At 41.5% G+C, this 23,757-nt stretch overlaps 1 protein-coding gene across 2 annotated transcripts in view; it reads left to right on the top strand.

Moving 5' to 3' along the window:
- The window catches only part of dnah7 (dynein, axonemal, heavy chain 7), a 417,860-nt gene that overhangs the window by 204,660 nt on the left and 189,443 nt on the right, over positions 1-23,757 (top strand). For both annotated transcript variants that reach the window (XM_087988680.1, XM_043692898.2), the window contains 3 exons: positions 1,674-2,546; positions 16,467-16,696; positions 22,676-23,006. In XM_087988680.1, coding sequence (XP_087844806.1) covers positions 1,674-2,546; positions 16,467-16,696; positions 22,676-23,006 — 1,434 coding nt within the window. The remainder of the gene's footprint in view (positions 1-1,673; positions 2,547-16,466; positions 16,697-22,675; positions 23,007-23,757) is intronic.

Raw genomic sequence — 23,757 nt, 5'->3', positions numbered from 1 at the left:
GAATTCCCATCCCCATCTTGCCAAATGGTAATTTTGTTTGACCATCTCCAGACACTTTCTTAAAGCCACCACTACCAGTAAGGTACCTTCTGATTATTATTCTTCCCACATTGGGACAAATTTTCTTAAATCTATAGAACACAGACTGTGACTTGTCACGTGAAGAATGTTTGAGGACTCGAGTCCATACTCAATGGAGTTTAGAAGGATGAGAGGGGATCTTATTGAAACTTACAGAATACTGAGAGGCCTGGATAGAGTGGATTTGGAGAAGATACTTCCACTTGTAGGAGAGACTTGGTCCTGAGGGTACAGCCTCAGAGTGAAGGGATGACTATTGAGAACTGAGATGAGGAGGGATTTCTTCAGCCAGAGGGTGATTAATTTGTGTAACTCTGCTGCAGAGGGTTGTGGAGGCCAAGTCACTGAGTATATTTAAGACAGAGATAGATAGCTTCTTGATTAGTAAGGGGATCAAGGGATATAGGGAGAAAGCAGGAGAATGGGGTTAAGAACATATCAGTCATGATTGGATGGTGGAGCAGATAGGATGGGCTGAATGTTGTAATTTTGTTCCTATATCTTCTAGACTTATGGTTTTATATGTCTCCCTGGAGACTGTGTTTCTTCTGTATCTGTCTGTGGTAGCTCATGATGCTAAGTAGTCTTTTATATTTGCTGACGAGACAGATCAGCATTCTGTTTATCATATTAATTGCTTTGTATGGAAGCCAGTAATCTGATCTCAGAAATGACTTCCTGTGTCATCTTTTCAATGGTGATGTGAAACATATTAGTCTTGCATAGGTAGAAGTACTGATGAATTCCTCTGACCCCAACTCTCTTTCATCTTTGAAGCACATCAACATACAACCCAATACTTGCAATGCCTTTCTGGGACTTTGGGAGACTCAGGGAGTCTCTCCTACCTCCTGCTCCTGGAAGTGGTGGGCTTGGAAGCAGAGAAGTCATTTAATTAGGCAGTGTGGTGCAGGCCCAAACTGCTCCTTTCTCACCTATAACAGCATTGAGTTATGGACAAAGATGCCCTCTCTAGCTTATCCCCCACCTCAAGAACCACTAACCCCAATTGTCCATCCCACATCAATTAACTTAGTCCTGGGTCCTCCATAATCTGGGAACTATGGGTGTGCTATTCTGCCACCATGGCTACTTTAATGGTACTGCAGACAGTAACAGCTGCTGGCCTCTAACTGACCAGCAACTCCAACTGGCTGGGACTTACACACCAAACACCTTGATTCCAGGTGAAGGTCCACCACTGGCATTGCCATTGCCAAGTGGTTTATGGTTTAGCAAGCCTTCCCTTGAAGTTGCTGCATTGACCTCTTTCTGATCATCTAGCTGGCTGATGAGACCTCCCAATACCTCAGCAAGATTCTGTCCTTACAGTCTGCCCAATGTAAACTCAGATACAACTGATATTGTCTCCAAATGTATTTAACTCACATTTTCTTTCCATAAAACAGTCCAAGCCTTTCATTACTCTAACAAACTAACATTGTAAGGTAGACCTGGGAGCAGATCACATGATGCTCTTGATCTTACTCTCAAATTAATTGCAATATCATAATCTTATGAACCTCATAATTATAAGAACTAATTTTTTAAAAATCTTTTCTGTCATGTGAATATCGCTGGCTGAATTACAGGTTTTACGAGTCTATTATGATCGTTTGGTGGATGATGGAGATCGAGCATGGCTTGTTGACTGTCTCCGAGAAGTGACAAATAGTCAGCTGGAAGACAACTTTGATGAGCTCTTCATATACCTTGATGCTGACAGTGATGGCATAGTGAAGGAAGATGATCTTCGTAGCCTAATGTTCTGTGATTTTAGTGATCCCAAAGGTGAAGACAAAGGCTATAGAGAAATCTTTGATGTTAGAAAGTTACGAAAAATAGTTGAAGGTCATTTGGATGAGTTTAATAATCTCAGTAAAAAGCCGATGAATTTGGTTGTATTCAGATTTGCAATAGAGCATGTCTGTCGAATTTCCCGTATCTTAAAGCAGCCCCATAGCCATGCACTTTTGGTAGGAGTAGGAGGAAGTGGTCGTCAGTCACTAACTCGGCTTGCATCGCACATGGCTGACTATATTCTGTTTCAAGTGGAAATTTCCAAGAGTTATGGTTCTACTGAATGGCGAGAAGATTTAAAACTAATATTCCGAAAAGCTACTGAAGGTGAGATGCAAGGTGTTTTTTTATTTACTGACACTCAGATTAAACAAGAATCATTCCTAGAAGACATCAACAATTTACTGAATGCGGGAGAAGTACCAAATCTCTTTGCAGTGGATGAGAAACAGGAGGTTTGTGAACGTATGCGTCTAATTGATCGTCAAAGAGACAAATCAAAACAGACTGATGGAAGTCCATTGGCACTTTTCAACATGTTTATTGACCGTTGTCGTAATCAGTTACATGTTGTTTTAGCAATGAGTCCAATTGGAGATGCTTTCCGTAACAGGCTGAGGAAATTCCCAGCACTTGTCAACTGTTGCACCATAAACTGGTTTCAGGTAAGTGCATAACTTACTTGTTTATTAGAATGGAAAAAAAATATATTTGATTACCTCTGAGAGGAAATAGCTGGGGCCTTAACAGATATCTTTGCAGCATCCTTGAACACGGGTGATGTCCTGGAGGACTGGAGACTGCTAATGCTGTCCCTTGTTTAAGAAGGGTAGCAGGGAAAATCCAGGTAATTATAGACTGGCGAGCCTGACGTGAGTGGTAGGGAAGCTGCTGGAGAAGATACTGTATTCCCATTTGGAAGAAAATGGGCTTATCAGTGATAGGCAACATGGTTTTGTGCAAGGAAGGTCATATCTTACCAACTTAATAGAATTTTTTGAGAAAGTGACAAAGTTGATTGATGAGGGAAGGGTTGTAGATATCATATACATGGACTTCAGTAAGGCGTTTGAGAAAGTTCCCCATAGTAGGCTGATGGGGAAAGTGAAGTTGCATGGGGTCCACAGTGTACTAGCTAGATGGATAAAGAACTGGCTGGGCAGCAGGAGACAGTGGTAGTAATGGAAGGGAGTTTCTCAAAATGAAGAACTGTGACCAGTAGTGTTCCACAGGGATCCATGCAGGGACCACTGTTGTTTGTGATATACATAAATGATCTGGAGGAAGCTATAGGTGGTCTGATTAGCAAGTTCACAGATGACACTAAGATTGGTTGAGTAGCAGATAGTGAAGGACTGTCAGAGAAAACAGCAGAATGTAGATAGATTGGACAGTTGGATGGAGAAATGGCAGATGGAGTTTAATTTGAGCAAATGTGAGCTGATGAATTTTGGAAGATCCAGTTCAAGAGTAAACTATACAGCAAATGGAAAAGTCCTGGGGAAAATTGCGGGCGGCACGGTGGCACAGTGGATAGCACTGCTACCTCACAGTGCCAGAGATCCTGGTTCAATTCCCGCCTCAGGCAACTGTGCGGAGTTTGCACGTTCTCCCCGTGTCTGCATGGGTTTCCTCTGGGTGCTCTGGTTTCCTCTGGTTTCCAAAAAAAATGTGCAGGTTAGGTGAATTGACCACGCTAAATTGCCCCTAATGTTAGGTGAAGGGGTAAATGTAGGGGAATGGGTCTGGGTGGGTTGCTCTTCGGAGGGTCGGTATGGATTTGTTGGGCCGAAGGGCCTATTTCCACACTGTAAATAATCTAATCTAATCTAAAAATTGAGGTACAGGTCTATTGTTCCCTGAATGTGGTAACACATAGAGTGGTTAAGAAGGCAGACGGCATGCTTTCCTTCATTGGGCGGGGCATTGAGTAAAAGAGTTAGCAGTTCATGTTACAGTTATATAAGACATTGGTTCAGCCACATTTGGAATACCGTGTACGGTTCTGACCTCCACATTACCAAAAGGCTGTGGATGCTTTCGAAAGGGTGCAGAGGAGGTTCATCTGGATGTTGCCTGGTATGGAGGGCTGTAGTTATGAAGAGATGTTGAATAGGTTAGGAGCTTATTTTCATTAGAAAGACGGAAGTATACAAAATCATGAGAGGTATAGACAAGGTGGATAGCAAGGAGCTTTTTAACCAGAGTGAGGGACTCAATTACTAGGGGTCACGAATTCAATGTGAGAGGGAGAAGTTTAAGGGAGATATGTGTGGGAGGTTCTTTATGCAGAGTGTCTGGCATGCGTTGTCAGTGGAGGTGGTAGAGGCGGGCATGATAGCGTCATGTAAGATGCATCTTGACAGATACATGAATGAGCAGGGAGCAGAGGGATACAGATCCTTAAAAAATAGGTGACAGGTTTAGATAGAGGACCTGGATTGGCACAGGCTTGGAGTGCTGAGGGACCTGTTCCTGTGTTGTAATTTTCTTTGTTCTTTGTTCTCTGTGTTGATAAGTTTTTGAATCTGTTAGAAAAATTAATAGGATGTTTAATCTCTCAAACTTGTCCCACCAGTCTTTAAATAAAATCATTGTCTATCTGTGACCTAATGTCATATATCTGCCTTTATGTTATGTCTTTTGGTACCTTTGGTTAACATAAATCTATTCAATTTAATATTTAATATTTAAGTTAACAAATAGAAAAATTCATAGTTGACCTTGCAGAAATCTATGTGGGGGAGTTCACAGCAGGGGAGCAGTTAAGTAGCTTTTTAAAGTGTAACCTTACCATTTTTGTAAATCTACAATCGTGAGTAGAGTCATAGAGTCATAGAGAGGTACAGCATGGAAACAGACCCTTCGGTCCAACCTGTCCATGCCGACCAGCTATCCCAACCCAGTCCAGTCCCACCTGCCAGCACCTGGCCCATATCCCTCCAAACCCTTCCTATTCATATACCCATCCAAATGCCTCTTAAATGTTGCAATTGTACCAGCCTCCACCACATCCTCTATCTTTACCCTCTGCATGAAAACGTTGCCCCTTAGGTCTCTTTTATACCTTTCCCCTCTCACCCTAAACCTATGCCCTCTAGTTCTGGACAACCCGACCCCAGGGAAAAGACTTTGTCTATTTATCCTATCCATGCCCCTCATAATTATGTAAACCTTTGTAAGGTCACCCCTCAGCTTCCGCCGCTCCAGGGAAAACAGCCCCAGCCTGTTCAGCCTCTCCCTGTAGCTCAAATCCTCCAAACCTGGCAACATCCTTGTAAATCTTTTCTGAACCCTTTCAAGTTTCACAACATCTTTCCGATAGGAAGGAGACCAGAATTGCATGCAATATTCCAACAGTGGCCTAACCAATGTCCTGTACATCCGCAACATGACCTCCCAACTCCTGTACTCAATACTCTGACCAATAAAGGAAAGCATACCAAACACCTTCTTCACTATCCTATCTACCTGCGACTCCACTTTCAAGGAGCTATGAACCTGCACTCCAAGGTCTCTTTGTTCAGCAACACTCCCTAGGACCTTACCATTAAGTGTATAAGTCCTGCTAAGATTTACTTTCCCAAAATGCAGCACCTCACATTTATCTGAATTAAACTCCATCTGCCACTTCTCAGCCCATTGGCCCATCTGGTCCAGATCCTGTTGTAATCTGAGGTAACCCTCTTCGCTGTCCACGACACCTCCAATTTTGGTGTCATCTGCAAACTTACTAACTGTACCTCTTATGCTCGCATCCAAATCATTTATGTAAATGACAAAAAGTAGAGGGTCCAGCACCGATCCTTGTGGCACTTTGTTGTTTTTGAATTCATGTGTCGCTGGACATCAGAGTGCATCTGGGAAAATTAACAAACAGTGAATTTCACAACTAATCTTGGAGGAACCGGTTTGGGCGAAGTTCACAGCACAGAATCAGATAAGTTAATTGTTGTTTTAAGTTTGTCCAAGAGAAAGGCTGAATTAGTGAGTACAGTGGGTTCTTTCTTGATTATATGTTTTTGGAGATAAGTTTCTTGATTAAACTTAAAATATAAGCCATAGCTCTTAATTTAATCTGGTGCAGTGTTTTGTAGAGGAATAAGACGGTGTTATTTTCTGGGTCTGTGGATTGTTAAGGAGCAAAAATGGCCTTTGCAGTGAGATGTACTTCTTGTCAGATGTGGGAGTTTAAAGAGAGTTTAAGGGTTACTGCGGATTATATCTGCCATAAATGCTGTTGGATGCGAATCTTATCAGATCAAGTGGATCGGTTGGAGAGACAGATAGAAGCGATGAGGAATTTGCAACAGCAACAGTATGTGATGGATGGCAGTTATAGGAATGGTGGGAGTCTCAGATACAGTCACATAAATGGGTTAACTCCAGGAAGGTTAAGAGAGGTAGGCACCTAGGGCAGGAGTCTTCTGTGGATATATCCATTTCAAACAGGTATGCTGTTTTGGAAAATGTAGGGGGTGATGGATTCTCAGGGGAACGTAGCACGAGGGGTACGTCGGCTTCCAAGAGTTCAATTGTGTTAGGGGATTCTGTAGTCCGAGGTACAGACGTTTCTGTGGCCAGCAGAATGGTGTGTTGTTTCCCTGGTGCCAGGATCAAGGATGTCTCAGAGAGGGTGCAGAATGTTCTCAAGGAGGAGAGGGGCCAGCAAGAAGGCTACATGAAGGATAGAAAGGGAGGCAAGAGAGGAGGGGGAGTGGCATTTTTGATAAGGGATAGCATTACAGCTGTGCTGAGGGAGGATATTCCCGGAAATACATCCAGGGAAGTTATTTGGTGGAACTGAGAAATAAGAAAGGGATGATCACCTAATTGGGATTGTATTATAGACCCCCTAATAGTCAGAGGGAAATTGAGAAACAAACTTGTAAGGAGATCTCAGCTATCTGTAAGAATAATAGGGTGGTTATGGTAGGGGATTTTAACTTTCCAAGCATTGACTGGGATTGCCATAGTGTTAAAAGTTTAGATGGAGAGGAATTTCTTAAGTATGTACAAGACAATTTTCTGTTTCAGTATGTAGATGTACCTACTGGAGAAGGTGCAAACCTTGACCTACTCTTGGGAAATAAGGCAGGGCAAGTGACTGAGGTGTCAGTGGGCGAGCACTTTGGGACCAGCGACCATAATTCTATTCGTTTTAAAATAGTGATGGAAAAGGATAGACCAGATCTAAAAGTTGTAGTTCTAAATTGGAGAAAGACCAATTTTGACGGTATCAGGCAAGAACTTTCAAAAGCTGATTGGAGGCAGATGTTCGCAGGGAAAGGGACGGCTGGAAAATGTGAAGCCTTCAGAAATGAGATAACAAGAATCCAGAGAAAGTATATTCCTGTCAGGGTGAAAGGGAAGGCTGGTAGGTATAGGGAATGCTGAATGACTAAAGAAATTGAGGGTTTGGTTAAGAAAAAGAAGGAAGCATATGTCAGGTATAGACAGGATAGATCGAGTGAATCCTTAGAAGAGTATAAAGGAAGTAGGAGTATAATTAACAGGGAAATCAGGAGGGCAAAATGGGGACATGAGATAGCTTTGGCAAATAGAAGTAATGAGAATCCAAAGGGTTTTTACAAATATATTAAGGACAAAAGAGTAACTAGCGAGAGAATAGGGCCCCTCAAAGATCAGCAAGGCGGCCTTTGTGTGGAGCCACAGAAAATGGGGGAGATACTAAATGAATATTTTGCATTAGTATTTACAGTGGAAAAGGATATGGAAGATATAGACTGTAGGGAAATAGATTGTGACATCTTGCAAAATGTCCAGATTACAGAGGAGGAAGTGCTGGATGTCTTGAAATGGTTAAAGGTGGATAAATCCCCAGGACCTGATCAGGTGTACCCGAGAACTCTGTGGTAAGCTGGAGAAGTGATTGCTGGGCCTCTTGCTGTGATATTTGTATCATTGATAGTCACAGGTGAGGTGCCGGAAGACTGGAGGTTGGCAAACGTGGTGCCACTGTTTAAGAAGGGCGGTAAAGACAAGCCAGGGAACTATAGACCGGTGAGCCTGACCTCGGTGGTGGGCAAGTTCTTGGAGGGAATCCTGAGGGACAGGATGTGCATGTATTTGGAAAGGCAAGGACTGATTAGGGATAGTCAACATGGCTTTGTGCGTGGGAAATCATGTCTCACAAACTTGATTGAGTTTTTTGAAGAAGTAACAAAGAAGATTGATGAGGGCAGAGCAGTAGATGTGATCCATATGGACTTCAGTAAGGCGTTTGACAAGGTTCCCCATGGGAGACTGATTAGCAAGGTTAGATCTCATGGAATACTGGGAGAACTAGCCATTTGGATAAAGAACTGGCTCAAAGGTAGAAGACAGAGGGTGGTGGTGGAGGGTCGTTTTTTCAGACTGGAGGCCTGTGACCAGAGAGTGGGCTCTTTTTTGATTATATGTCTTATTGAGATCTGTCTCTTGATTAAACTTTAAAAATATAAAAATATAGGTATCAAGTTAGTCTGGAATCGTGTTTTTAGAGCAGTAAGACTGTGCTATCTCCTGGGTCTGTAGATTGTTAAGGTGCAAAGATAACTTTTAGTAGAGTGATTTACTCTTCCTCTCGAATGTGGGAGATTAGGGAGAGGTTCCTTGTTACTGATGATTATGTCTGCAGGAAGTGTGTTTGGTTATGAGCCCTATTGGATTGCATGGTTTGGTTTGAACAACAGTTAGTGGCAATGAGGAACTTACCAAAGCTAGGGTGTGATGGATGGCAGTGACAGGAACGGAGAAAAACTGAAGATACAGTCAGGTAACAGTCAGGTAGATGGGCTATCCTCAGGAAAGGTAGGAGAGGGAAGGAGATTGTGCAGGAGTCTCCTGCGACTATCCCCATCTCAAATGAGTATGCTGTTTTGGAAAATGTAGGGGGTGTGATAGTCTCTCAGGGGAAGGTAGCACGAACAGCCATGTTTCTGATACCAAGACTGGCTCTAATGTAATGAAAGGTATGCCAGGTTCCAAGCGATTGATTGTGCTAGGAGACTCTCAGCACAGATAAATACTTCTACGGCCGACAGCAAGATATAAAAATGGTGTGCTGCCTCTCCAGTGCCAGGATCAAGGATACCATGGAGAGGGTGCAGAATATCCTCAAAGGGGAGATGGACCAGCAGGAGGTCATTGTACGCTTTGGAACTAATGACATAGGACGAGAAAAGGATGAAATTCTCAGGATAGAATATAGGAAGTTAGGCAAGAATTTAAAAAGGAAGTCCTTGAGGGTAGTAAAATCTGGATTACTCCCAGTGCCACGAGCTATTGAGGGTATGAATAGGAGTTTAGAGCAGATGAATGTGTGGCTGAGGAGCTTTTGCAGGGGAGAAGGATTCACTTTTTTGGATCATCGGAAACCCTTCTGGGGTAAAAGTGACTTGTATAAGAGGAAGAATTGCACCTGAATTGGAAGGGGACTAATATACTGAAAGGGAGATGCTAGGGCTGCTTGGGAGGATTTATACTAGTAAGGGGAGGTGGGACCCAGGGAGATAGTGAGAACAGAGATCAGTCTGAGACTGTTCCAGTTGGGAAAAGGGGCAAGTCAAACAGTCAGGACAGGCAGGAACAAAACAGAGAACGAGGTAGGACTGATACATTAAACTGCATTAATGTCAATGCAAGAGGTGGTAACAGGGAAGGCAGATGAACTCAGGGCATGGTTGAGAACATGGGACTGGGATATCTTAGCGATTAAAGAGATGTGGACAGGACTAGCAGATTATTGTTCCAGGGTACAGATACTATAGGAAGGATAGAAATGGATGGCAAGAGAGGAGAGGAAGAGGCGTTTTTGATGAAGGACAACATTATGACTGTACTGAGGGACGATATCCCTGGGAATACATCCAGGCAAGTTATTTGTGTGGAACTGAGAAATAAGAAAGGGATGATCACCTTACTGGGATTGTATTATAGGATCTCAAGTAGTCAGCAGGAAATTGAGAAACAAATTTATCAGGAGATCTCAGTTATCTGTAAGAATAATAGTGTGGTTATGATAGGGAATTTTAACCTTCCAAACATTGACTGAGACTGCCATAACCGTAAGAGCTTGGATGGAGAGGAATTTGTTAAGTGTACAAGAAAATTTTCTCATTCAATATGTGGATGTACCCATGAGAGATGGTGCAAAACTTGACCTACTGTTGAGAAATAAGGCAGGGCAGGTGGCTGAGGTGTCAGTGGGGGAGTACTTTAGGGCCAGTGACCTTAATTTGATTCGTTTTAAAATTGTGATGGAAAAGATAGACCAGATCTAAATTGAAGTTCTAAATTGGAAAAAGGCTGATTTTGATGGTATTAGGCAAGAACTTTCAAAAGTTGATCGGGGTGGATGTTTGCAGGTAAAGGGATGGCTGGAAAATGGGAAGCCTTCAAAAATGAGATAACGAGAGTCCAAAGACAGTATGTCCCTGTTAGGGTGAAGGGCAAGGCTGGTCGGTGTAGGGAATGCTGGATGACTAGAGAAATTGAAAGAATAAGAAGGAAACATATGTCAGGTATGGACAGCAGAGATTGAGTGAATCCCCAGAAGAGAATGAAGGCAGTAGGAGTATATTTAAGAGGGAAATCAGAGTCTAGATTAGAATGGTGCTGGAAAAGCACAGCAGTTCAGGCAGCATCTGAAGAGCAGTAAAATCGACGTTTCGGGCAAAAGCCCTTCATCAGGGCAGATGCTGTTTGAACTGCTGTGCTTTTCCAGCACCATTCTAGTCAAGACTGATTTCCAGCATCTGCAGTCATTGTTTTTACCTTAAGAGGGAAATCAGCAGAGCAACAAGGTGACATGAGATAGGTTTAGCAAATAGGGTTAAGGAGAATCCAAAGTGATCCTACAAATGCATTTAGGACAAAAGAGTAACTAGGGGGAGAATAGAGCACCTTAAAGATCAGCAAGGCTGATATCTGGTTGGCATGGATGAGCTGGACCGAAGGGTCTGTTTCCATGCTGTGATTCTGACTCTATAAATAAATTTAAAATTAACAATGGACCTAGTATCAATTGCTGTTTGCAGAAGATTGTACTAATGTTTATCATCGTTGGTGTGTAAGCATTTTCCTCAATACTCTCATAATAAGCCAACCTTTTTTTTTGGATTTTGCCCTTGTCCCACAATCCCTAAAGAGAATGATTTTCTCTCAATCTAACCAATCATTTCCCCTTATATCTTGAAAAAATTATTGGAAATACCCTTTAATCTTCTAAATTCCAGGAAATATAATCATAGTTTGTGTAATTTCTCCTCTTTTATTATTACCTTTGGAGTCTGCATACCATTCTGATAAATCTGTGCAGCACTTCATTCCATTGAATATGAAGACTGCTGCAGTGGAATGTGAGAACATTCTCCTTGTCCTCACATTCTGCTGTAGCAGTCTTCATATTCAAAGGATCATTCTTTATGATTTCTCCAGCATGAGACATCAAACACATCTTCCTTTCTTGTTCCACTGTCAGCATTCCAAAGGGACCCTGTCCCTCTGGACACTCTGGTTCACTCCTCATCTTCTCCCACAGTACCTCCCCATGCATTTACAGGGGCTATAATACTTGTTCTTTTACCTCCTTGTTCCTTATAGTTCAAAGCTCCAGGCACACCATCCAGTAGAATCAGAAATTTATTTGGACCTCTTTCAATCTAGAGTATTCACTGCTCATAATTCAATCTCTGGGGAGACCAAACACAGACTTGACGACCACTATGTTCATTCCTCTGTTCATTCCACAAGTATGACCCTGACCTTCTGGTCACTTACTATTTTAATACGCAATCTTCCATTCACACTCAGATTGCATATCAGTCAGATTCACCTCATTGGATATTAGTTCCCTGATTGGGGCTGTTAACCTGGTCCAATCAGGGACCCCTGGTCGACAGATAAAACCGACTATCAGACATCCTCTTCAATCTGAGAGCTGGCTCTGAGGGAGCTGGATCAGTGTTAATGACTTTTCATGTATAAATAAAGAGTGACTTGGTGATAGAATACCAGTCGCTGTGAAGTTATTTCAGTTGCAATGAGAGAAAAGTACACTACTGAAGTCTTTGAGTTGGGGTAAGCATTTCTGGCATCATGCCATCATTTGGGAAGCTTGACTTGTTCGACCCTGTCGTTGAAGACTGGGCCCATTCAGCCCACTGCTATTGTTCTACCGTTTAAAAAAAACACCCAAGGCTCTACAAATTATCTTCCCATAGACTGCTCGATACCTGTCCTCCAATCTCTTTCTAAAAGAAACCAGGACAAAACAACCTCTTAAAGCCACAGTATCATCACATGAGGCAACTGGAGCACCTGAGTTGCAGAGTATTCCAATGGAAGTGGACACACTCACCAGTCCAACTGAGCTTGGTGGAACACCACTTGAGTGAAGGCAATTTCAAAGCCTCATTCATGACATATCATGAACGGATGGACTCTAGCTCAGCCCAAAGCAAAACCCAAGAACAAAGCCAAGCTTTGGCCAAACGGTTAAAATCTTCTTCAGGATCCAGGCTGGTAAACCATTGTAGTTGTTGCCAGTATGCAGAGTCAACATAGCAAAAGAGTCCCACTAGATCTAAACTGAGTAAGAGAACTCAGAGGCCAGTATCCAGTCAAGTGCACATCCTGGAAAGTTAGCAACATCCAAATCAGACAAATCAAAATAGATATCAGGTTAAATGGTCACCCACTTCTAATGGAGGTTGGTACCAGTGCAGCTGTTTCAGTGATCTCAGAACTAGTCTTTAACAAAATTCACTCTGGACTCCAACACTTAAGTATGCGCAAGATCTCGGCTAGACTGAGAACCTATACTGGGGAATCTTTACAGGTTAAGGGTATAACTTTGGATCTGGCCTGTTATGAGAAGCAACTGGTTCAGTTACCATTGATTGTCATAAAAGGCTCAGGTCCAAGATTCATGGGGTGAAATTGGTTGAGAAAGATTCACCTAGATTGGCTCAACATTTTTGCTTAGAAAATGGCTACCTGAGTGAAGTCCTAATTAAATACCAAGTGCTTTTTCAGGAAGGTCTAGAAACTATTAAAGGAGCGAAGGCCACCTTGCATATTGACCAGGTAGCAATTGCACAATTCTACAAGGCCTGCCCAATGCTATTTGCCTCACAGGCAAAAGCATAGACAGATATTAGAAGGCTGAAAAGCAAAGGAATGATAAGATAATCAGAGGGTTAGATAGGGTGGACAGGGAGACCCTTTTTCCAAGTATGGTGACGGTGAGCATGAGCGGCATAGCTTTAAATTGAGGGATGATAGATATAGGGCAGATGTCAGAGGTAGTTTCTTTACTCAGAGAGTAGTAAGGGTATGGAATGCTTTGCCTGCAACGGTAGTAGATTCGCCAACTTTAAGTACATTTCAGTCGTCATTGGACAAGCATATGGACGTACCTGGAATAGTGTAGGTTAGATGGGCTTCAGATTGGTATGACAAGTCGCCACAACATTGAGGGCCGAAGGGCCTGTACTGCGCTGTAATGTTCTATGTTCTATGTTCTATAATCAAATCATTCCAATTTGCAGAATGGGAAGCACCGATTGTACCAATTTTGAAGGCCGATAGATCAGGTCATCTTTGTGGGAATTTTAAACAAACAATAAAGCACTTTCCACAGCTGGATAAATACCCAATCCGTTGCATAGGGGATTTATACACAAAGCTGGCAAGGGGGCTGTCCTTAGTGAGGCTGGACATGAACCATGCATATGTACAATTGAGGTTAAATGAGGATTCCCAGAAGTATGCTAGAATTAATATCCATACGTATTTCTATCAATATACGAGACTGTCATTTGGGGAATCAAGACCTGTGCAATATTTCGGTGGATGATGGAGAACATGTTATCTAGATGACATTGCCAATAAGGGAAAGAGCAATAAGAATGCTTAGAGAACTTGGACAAAGTCCTTAAATGTTTCTGCCAGGCAGGCGTATGCCTTAGAAGGGAAAAATATGTGTTCCATGCACACCAAGTGATGTACTTTGAACTACGGAGTCGACAAGACTGGATTACACCTGTTAGAAGAAGTGAGGGTGATCAAAAGTGTTCCGGTTTCCACATTCACGGAGCTTAGGTCTTTCTCTTGGATGGTGATTTATTGTTGAAAGTTCATCCATAACCTGGCCTCCATCCTGGCACCTTTGCATCACCTCTTAAAAAAGCCTCCACACAGCAGTCATCAAGTCTTGTGTTTGGAAGTGGTCATGTAGCCAAGCCATAGCTTTTGGGGAAGTGAACAAATAGCTATCATCTTCTAAGGTGTTGGCACACTATGATCCCAAGCAAGATCTGGTAATGACTTGCAATGTCTCCCTATATTGCATTGGGGTAGTATTAGCGCATAGGTGGCCCAATGGAGAGGAACACTCAACAGTGTATGCACCCAGGACTTTGGCTAATGCCGAGTGTAAATACGTCCAGATAAAGAAGGAAGAATTGGCGATCATATTTGGAGGCAAGAATTCCTTTACAGACATACATTTGTAACAATAATGGACCACAAACACCTGCTAGGTCTACTTAAAGAGGATAAGGCTATGCAGCCCATAGCTTCAGGACACATTCACCGTGGGCTGTAATACTAAGTGTGTATAATTACAAGTTGTAACACCATCCAAGAGGCCAAGGATCAAATGCGGATGCATTGAACTGCCATTAAATGGTAGATACATCATTGGTGGTACCATCTTTGGAAGAACCTGTGATGGTTTAAAATTTTCTGGGCACACCTCCAGTCAGAGCTGACAATATCAGTCTTTGGATGCACAAAGATCTGGGCCTAGCAAAACTGAAACTGATGGGGAAAACCATAGGGCCATCACAACTAGAATTGAAACCTTTTTGGACCTGGAGAGACCAGACCACAGTAGAGGATGTCATATTATTATGAGGAGCACGAGTGATTGTCCTGAGTAAAGGTCGCCAGCAGATATTGGCTGAACTCCTCCGGAGTCACTCAGGGATTTCCAAAATGAAGACGTTGGCAAGAAGTTATGTCTGCTGGCCAGTATTGGATGCAGACTTAGCAGCATTGGTGCGGTTGTGTCCACAATGCCAACAAAAATTACCACCAACAGCCCCTCCGCATTCATGAGAATTGATAGGTAAACCCTGGACTCAGTTGCACATCAACTATGAAGGTCTCTTCAAGGGCTCAAAGTTCTTAGTCATTGTGGGCACCCACTCAAACTGGCTGGACATGCATAGAGTTCATTTGTCAAACACAGGGATGACAATAGTAAAAGATGCGCACATCTTTTGCAATACATGAACTCCTGGTTGTTTTGATCACAGTTAATAGGCCATTGTTTACCAGCAGGGAGTATGATTGTTTCCTAAAGTTGAATAGTGTTCAGCATGTAAGGACAGGTCTGCACCATTCATCATCCAATGGTCTGGCAGCACGAGCCGTCCAAATTTTTAAGACAGGCTTAAAGAAACAGCCTACAGCCTAATCGTTCCATAATTGATTATAGGACCACCCCACATGCAACCCCACAGCTTTCTGGATTCAACATTTATTCATTGACTTCAGACGATGAATACATTCTCCATTTTTATTACCGTCTCTCACCACTCCAATGTTATTCATGTACGGTTTTGCTTTAAGCAGAGGTGACGTATCTTCTGTTTTCAACACTTGCTCTGTTTGTATGTCACTTTTCTGCTTCCATAATCACTCTCTTTCACTTTTGCTCTGATCCATTTCCCACCTTCAGCATGAAATCCATCATTTTTTCATATCCTTTAATTCCAAAGAAGTTTCACGTTGGTCTGGAAGCTTTGATTTCCTTGCAAATGCTGATGCCACACCTGGTGAGTTTCTCCAGCACTTTCTGTTTTATGTTTCAATTGAAAGAGAATAGTGGATTTCCAGTGTGGGCTAGAACAGTTTACAGTCTGCAATACTTGATGAGTAGTTGCCTTTTCTGTACCCTGCGTGACCTGTTTTTTTTCTTGAATTTAGCCAGCTGTTTCACAGCAGTAATTTTGTTTAGATCAACAAAGTCTTAACAATGCAATGATTCCAATGCACAGCTCCAAAATCTTTGAGAAAAAAAACTTTGAGAAGGAATTAAGTTTTCACTTCACACTAAGTCCACTGTGTCTTATTTGGTAGCATTCTCCCATTTGGATCTGTGAATTCACTAAATCTTGGACACACATCAGGGCTGACACACGCCAATGCAGTAGTGAGAGATTTCTGCAATGTCAGTGATGCTGTCTTTCAGTTGAGGTTATGAAACAGATAAATAATCTCTCAGCACTATTCTGAAGAAGAGTAAGGAGGTTATCCCTGGTGATCTGACCAATAGTTATCCCTCAAGCAATTTCGCCAGAAAAAGGCAAATTATCTCATTGTTATCATGTTGTTTGTGGGAGTTGTCTTTTGACCAGTCTCTACTTCAGAAGTATTTGATTAACTTTGGAGTACTTTGGAGTGATTGTGATAAGCTTACTGTAAGTAGAATTTTTTCCCCTTTATCTCAGCATAATTTTAATCTTATTTTGCATTTGCTACTTTCTTTGTTACTATTCCATTTAATTTAGTCTTGGCCTGAAGATGCTTTGCAAGCTGTAGCAACACGTGCTTTGGGAGACATTGAAATGGCACAGGATATACGTCTGGGCTGCATCGATATGTGCAAGAGTTTTCATACGTCAACTATTGAATTGTCTGAAACATTCCACACAGAGCTTCAGAGACACAACTATGTGACTCCTACATCTTACTTGGAACTGATCTCCACATTCCAAGTATTACTTGAAGTAAAAAGAACGTAAGCACAAATTATATAGAGCATTTTATAGTTTTAGGATTTTCATGTCTGACATTTGATAGTGCAGCCAGGGCCTAAATTGTCCAAATAAACTGAAAATGTATTATTTTGACACAAGTTCACTAATGAGTGTTAATTATATTTTCAAATGCCTGCTAATTCTTGTGTCTGCTCACAATTAAACTTGGCAGCTACAAAGGAGTATAACATACATTATTCCCCCAATGACCTTACTGAAAATTCCAATAATTGAGATGATGCTAAATTTTGAAAGTCCAACTAATTATTGAATATTAAACCTTTATTTTATTCATGAAAGTGAATATAATTAGTTGGTCTTTCTAATATAATTCAGCAACAGAAGTTCTCAAAAAGCTTGGAGTGACATTCTTTCCCCATTGCCAGAACATATACAGGTATTGAGGCTTGCACTGAATTATATATGAAGGGTAGGCTTCCCAAACCCCAGTGTAAATGTCAAGAGCGGATTTGTGTCCACTGTAATTTTTCAACAGACAGGCATCATTAGCTCAATGGTTATAATGTGAGACTTCCAAACTATTCTGGGAGGAAGAGCCACCACATCCAATTGGCCACAGCTCACCAAGAATGGTGGCTACTGCTGGGACCACAGCTAGGCCAAAGAGAAAGGATTCATTAATGGACCCGGACTTGCAGATAACTTTTGGGATGCCAGACTGACAGCTGTTTAGGGTAGATGCCATTAATTGCTCATTATAGGGCATCAACTGGACCACAGGCAGAAGGCCTGTCCAGTGTCTTCCCTAAAATCACACTGCAGCAAATGGACTGGAGCTGGAACATCACTATAGACATTGCAATTAACTATGCAGGTCCAGCTCCCTGCTTCCCTACCTGTTGGTGGCCATAAAGTCCAACCCATTTTCATCTTGATTGTAGAGCAATTATGTATTGCAGACGTCAAAAGTATTTAATTAGCTCTCAGTTCAGAGGCACAAGTTCAGGAACATTTGGAAATAAAAACAGGAATAGACCATTGGTACCACAAGCCTGCTCCATCATTGAAATTGTTTATGACTGATCTTCTACCTCAATGCATTTTCTCCACATCCATAGATATACAGATAATATCTAGAAATCTTTTGATTTCTGTCTTGAATGTACTCCATGACCTAGACTCCATAGCCCTGTAGGGTAGAGAATTCTAAAGATTTACCAACATCTGAATGGAGACGTTCTTCCTCATTTCAGTTTAAATTGGCTTAGCTCTTACCTTGAAACTGTGTCCCCTGGCTCTAGGCCCCAAAACTAGGGAAATAACCTTCCTGCATTTATCTGTCAAGTCATGTAAGAATTTTGCACGGTTATTGAGACCACTTCTCATTCCTCTAAACTCTGAAGAATGTTGGCTAAGTCTCCTAAATTTCTTTTCGTGGAACAATCCTGCTTTACTACATGCCAGTCTGATGAACCTTTATAGTATGGCAAGAATATCCTTTCTTAAGTAAGGAAACCAAAGCTACAAGACACACCAGACAAAAGTCTTGGAGAAACTCAGCAGGTCTGACAGCACCTGTGGAGAGATAAATCAGAGTTAATGTTCGAGTCCAGGGACCTTTGTCAGAACTGTAAGCAGTTCGAAAATAGTGATATTTATGCTGATGGCAGAGACAGGGACTGTGGAGGATGGAGTAATGAAGTGATACAGACAGAGGGAGATAGTGCTCAGAGAGAGAGAGAAAAAAGAGAGAAGCAGAAAAAAGGATTGTTGATAGTAATCCAGGGAAGAAGAGGTGATATTGGGGACTGTGAGTACTTTAAAATAGGTTGGCTGTGCTGAGATCAACCCATACAGGACAGGACCTGGGGTTCATATTTTGCAAATGTTAAACTCAATGTTGAGTCATAGAGTCATTGAGATGTACGCCATGGAAACAGACCCTTTGGTCTAGCTCATCCATACTGATCAGATTTCCCACCCCAATCTCGTTCCATTTGTCAGCATTTGACCCATATCCCTTTAAACCCTCCCAATTCATGTACCCATTCAGATGCCTTTTAAGTGGTGTAATTGTACCAGCCTCTAACACCTCCTCTGGCAGCAATTTATGTGTGAAAACATTGCCCCTTAGGTCCCTTTTAAATCTTTCCGGTCTCACCTTAAACCTATGTACTCTAGCTTTGGACTCCCCTATCCTGGAGATCTTGTCTATTTATCCTATCCATGCCCCTCATGATTTTATAGACCTCTATAAGTTCATCCCCTCAGCCTCCAGTGCTCCAGAGAAAATAGCCCCTGCCTATTCAGCCTCTCTTTATAGCTCAAACCCTCCAACCCTGGCAACATCCTTGTAAATCATTTCTGCACTCTTTCAAGTTTCACAACATTTTTCCTATAGCAGGGAGATCAGAACTGAACACAGTATTCCAGAAGTGACCTAACCAATGAACTGTTTTGCACAATATGATATTCCAACTCTTGTTCTCAATGCACTGACCACTAAAGGCAAGCATACCAAACATCGCCTTAACTATCTTCTTAACCTGCAACTCCACTTTCAAGAACTGTGAACCTGTACCCCAAGGTCTCTATGTTTGGCCACACTCACCAAAACCTTATCATTAAGTGCATAAGTCTGCCTTGATTTTTCTTACCATAATGCAATACGTCATATGTATCTAAATTAAACTCCATCTGCCACTCTTCAGACCAACAGCACATCTGATCAATGTCTCGTTGTGCGCTGAGATAACCTCTCACTGTCCACCACACTACCAATTTTGGTGTCATCTGCAAACTTACTAACCATTCCTCTTATATTCAAGTGACAAAAAGTAATGGTCCAGCCAATCCTTGTGGCACACCCCTGGTACCAGGCCTGAAGTCTGAAAAGCAATCCTCTACCAACATGCTCTGTCTCCTACCTATGAGCCAATTTTGTATCCAAATGGCTAACTCTCCCTGGATTCCATGTAATTTAACTTTGCAAACCAGTCTACCATGCAGAACCTTGTCAAATGCCTTGCTCAAGTCCATATAAACAACGTCCACTGCTCTGCCTTTGTCAACCTTCTTTGTCACTTGTTCAAAAAACGTAATCAAGTTAGTAAGACACGATTTCCCATGCACTAAGCCCTGTTGACTATCCCTAATCTGTCCTTGCCTTTCAAAATACATGTTAGTTCTGTCCCTCAGAATCCCCTCCAACAACTTACCCAGGCTCACTTATAGATCAGGCTCACTGATCTATAGCTCTCTGGCTTTTCCTGATCAATTTTCTAAAATAAAGGCACCGCATTAGCCACCCTCCAAACTTCTGGCACCCCATCCAGGGCTACTGATGACCCAGATGTCTCAGCAAGGGTCCCAGCAATCAGCTTCCCACAAAGTTCTAGGATGCACCTGGTCAGATCCCATGGATTTATCCACTTTGAGTTTTAAGATGTCCAGCACCTCCTCCTCTGTAATACATACACTTCCCAAGATATCACTATTTATTTCTCCAAATTCTCTAGCTTCCATATCCCTCTCCACCGTAAATACTGACGCAAAATACTTACTTAGTACCTCACCCATCTCCTGTAGTTCCACACATAGGTGGCCTTGTTGATCTTTGAGGGACCGTCTTCTCTTCCTAGTTACTCATTTGCCGTTAACATATTTGTAGAATCTCTTTGGATTCTCCTTAAGCTTATTTGCCAAAGTCATCTTGTGTCCACTTTTCACCCTTCTGATTTCCCTCTTGAGTACACTCCTACTGCCCTTATACTCTTTAAAAGATTCATCCGATCCCAGCTGTCCATACTTGTCATGTGCCTCCTTTATTTTCTTGCCCTGAACTCTGTAACAAGCCTATTGTGGAAGATGAAGTGTTGTTCTTCCAAGTTAAATTGAGCTTCGCTGGAATGCTGCAACTGGCCTGAGACAGAAATGTTGGAATGGAAACACGGTGGTGTGCTGAAATGGCAGTCAACTGAAGCTTGGGTCATTGTTATGGACAGTCATACAGTCTACATTATTTCTTCCCAATCTAGAGGAGACCCTTTGCCCCATTTCTTTTCTTTCTGGCTGGCCACTGTCTCCATCTATCTGTCTCAGTTCCCTCCCCACCCAACCCTCTCATCATTAGTATAGATAGTACCATATCTTAGCTGCCTTACTTTCTGAAGAAGGGGTCACTCGACTTTAAACATTAACTCTGTTCTTTATCTCCAAACATGTTGATGGACCTGCTGAATTTCACTAGCACTTTCTGAATTTTTAAATTTCAGATCTCTAGCATCCTTTGTTTTATTTTATTACAGATACTTCAGGTATAGTCTTATCAAGAGTTTACAATTGCAGCAAGATTTCTTTATTCCTGTGTTCAAATCCTCTTCCAATAAAGGCCAACATACTATTGGTTTAGATGAACTAATGACTAATATATGGCAAACAATTTTCTTACATTTCCATTTGTGACGTGTTAGCTTCCCATCCATCTGAATAAGAAAAGTAAGTAAATAGGCTCAAAAGTATACAATATTCCAATTTCTCCAATAATCTGCTGTCAGAAGTTGATATATTGCCCATTTTCAGATGCCTGTCTGTTGATCCCAGTTGAGGTGGAAAATCATATTGGTCCAGGTGGTCAATAGTTGTTCACAGCAGCTACTTCACCTAAGTACAGAAATAGTTTAAGTATTGTAGTCAAACCTTGAGATGTAACTTGTTAGAATTTTTGTAGCACCCTGCAGCTTGAATAAATCATATTATCATCTGTGAGCTACAATAGCACAATAGCATAAGAGGTCAGGTGCAACCTAAGTGAATGGTAAGTTCCAACGATTTACCTCTTTTAACTAAGGGGTGAGAAAGAAGTAGAGGGACAATGGAGAAGGGGGTAAATTAAAGTGAAACCATGTACAGAAAAATAAATTAAAAAGGGGAATGTTGGACAGAGAGGGTGAAAACAGAAATAATGTAATATTCAAGAAATAATATGAAAATTAAAACGTGACATTTTCAAAACCCCCCCTAGTTACAATTTTCAGATATGCAGGGATGAGACTGAATAGTTTTATTCGTTCCTTTTCTGGGACAGAGATGGATTAGGACATAATGGTCAATTAACAAATTGTTAAAAGAGTTTCCTGACTGTTAGTAAATATGACCTCTTGCTTTCTGTGGCAAGTTTAATTTCAGTTTAATGTGTAAATTCAGCAAGTTCTTAAAATAATGAGGTAGCAAAGAATGGGGTCCCATTTGTGTGAACCTAACAACATAAGTCAACCATCAATATTTGGGGGTTTACAATCTTTTCCCTTGAAGATATTTGCTAGTTTATGCATTAACAACAATGTGTCATGAACTCTCCACATTTATCCAGGAAGATGTGACAGATTTAATAAGTGCAGATATTGTTTATATATGTTGTTTAAAGAAATGGTCCTCAATGTGGATCAAGGACTTCTTGTTCAATTAATTCCTTTGACCACCTGAAACAGCATGTTCTTAAGTTCAGCATATCATGGAGGGAATATCATGGCTTTTAGATGCAATATTTGAAAAGATCTTCACCTGTATCAACTTAATTCTGGTTTATCATTTACGCAGTTACTTTAGGGCCAGATATCTGGCTGTTTGACAAGTGCTTCTCCATTTATTACTTTTGAATATTGATTATTTGGAGTTTGAAACTATTTCTCAAATTTTCTTTGGTATGAAATGCTGGACATTGGAATAGTTGCTGAGTATTAAAACATCTCAAATCTGGAGGGCAGCAGCAAAAAGGGTCTGAGGATGCGTGGGCCCAGTAGCCATGACATTATGCAGGCTTTCAGGAGCAGAGAATGAAATGGATGTGTTTCAGAGGGAGCTGATTACATGTGCTGATTTTTCCAGCAGGAATTTGAACCATTCATTATGGCACTAAAAGTCATTGTGGCTTTAACTTTTATTTTGCACCATAACAGTTCTCTAAGATGTTGGTAATGTTTTATATGTTCTGTCTTTAGTGAAGTAGTGAAGATGAAAAGAAGATATGAAGTTGGTTTAGAAAAGCTTGAATCTGCTGCATCTCAGGTAGCTACAATGCAGGCAGAACTGGAAGCCTTGCAGCCTGAACTAATAGTTGCAAGTTCAGCAGTAGATGAAATGATGATAATCATTGAAAAAGAGTCTATTGAGGTCTCACGAACAGAGGAGATTGTGAAAGCTGATGAAATCATAGCAAATGATCAAGCCATGGCTGCCAAAGCAATTAAGGATGAATGTGATGCTGATCTGGCACAAGCTTTGCCAATTCTGGAATCTGCACTTGCAGCCCTTGATACACTCACTACACAAGTAAGGACCAAGCTGTTAATTTTACTGCTCTGTGTGAAAGACAAGTATTTCAGAGTTTTCACCTTGTTAAATTATAATATGCTTTCTCAATGTAGAAGGGCTGACACATTTCACAGTTTTGCAAGTATCTGTCCTATAAGTGATTTCTTTTGGGTGAAATGCATAACAAATTAAACATATCCCAGAGAGGATTAATCCAACTAGAATCATAATTTTTTGCTTGGGGTACCAGCCATTAAAGTGGGGCTTGAGGCAGGTAGAAACTAATTCTTCTTGAACAAACAATCCCAGGTACATAGGTTTTAGTTGCTCATGCAGTCTGGAAAAGGTTGATCCAAGGCAGGGGAGGACTGGTCCCACAGAAGAGCTATTTATATCAATTTGAGACAGGAGAATTGAACTAAGAGAAAAAAGAACAATACAGCACAGCAATAGGCCCTTTGACCTTTCAAGTCTCAGCTCACACATTTTGCCCTTCTGTTCTAAAACTATCTTCACTTACAGGATCTATATCCTTCTATTCCCTTCCTATTCATGTATTCATCCAGGTGTTTCTTGAATGCTGCTGTTGTGTCTGCTTCTACACTCCTCTGACAATGCATTCCAGGCACTCACCAATCTTTGTGTGAAAAACTCACTTGGCACATCATTTTAAAACTTGAAACCTCCCCCTCCATTCCACCTCCCCTCCCACCACCACCATCTACACACACACACACTCACACACCTGCACACACGCACACACACACAC

Source organism: Chiloscyllium plagiosum, unplaced genomic scaffold (genome assembly GCF_037043375.1).
Source record: "Chiloscyllium plagiosum isolate Xiang-an unplaced genomic scaffold, Cpla_swu_hap1 HiC_scaffold_7, whole genome shotgun sequence".
NCBI lineage: Eukaryota > Metazoa > Chordata > Chondrichthyes > Orectolobiformes > Hemiscylliidae > Chiloscyllium > Chiloscyllium plagiosum.
Note: the sequence above shows the minus strand (reverse complement) of the source record. Positions and strands in the feature narration are given on the sequence as shown.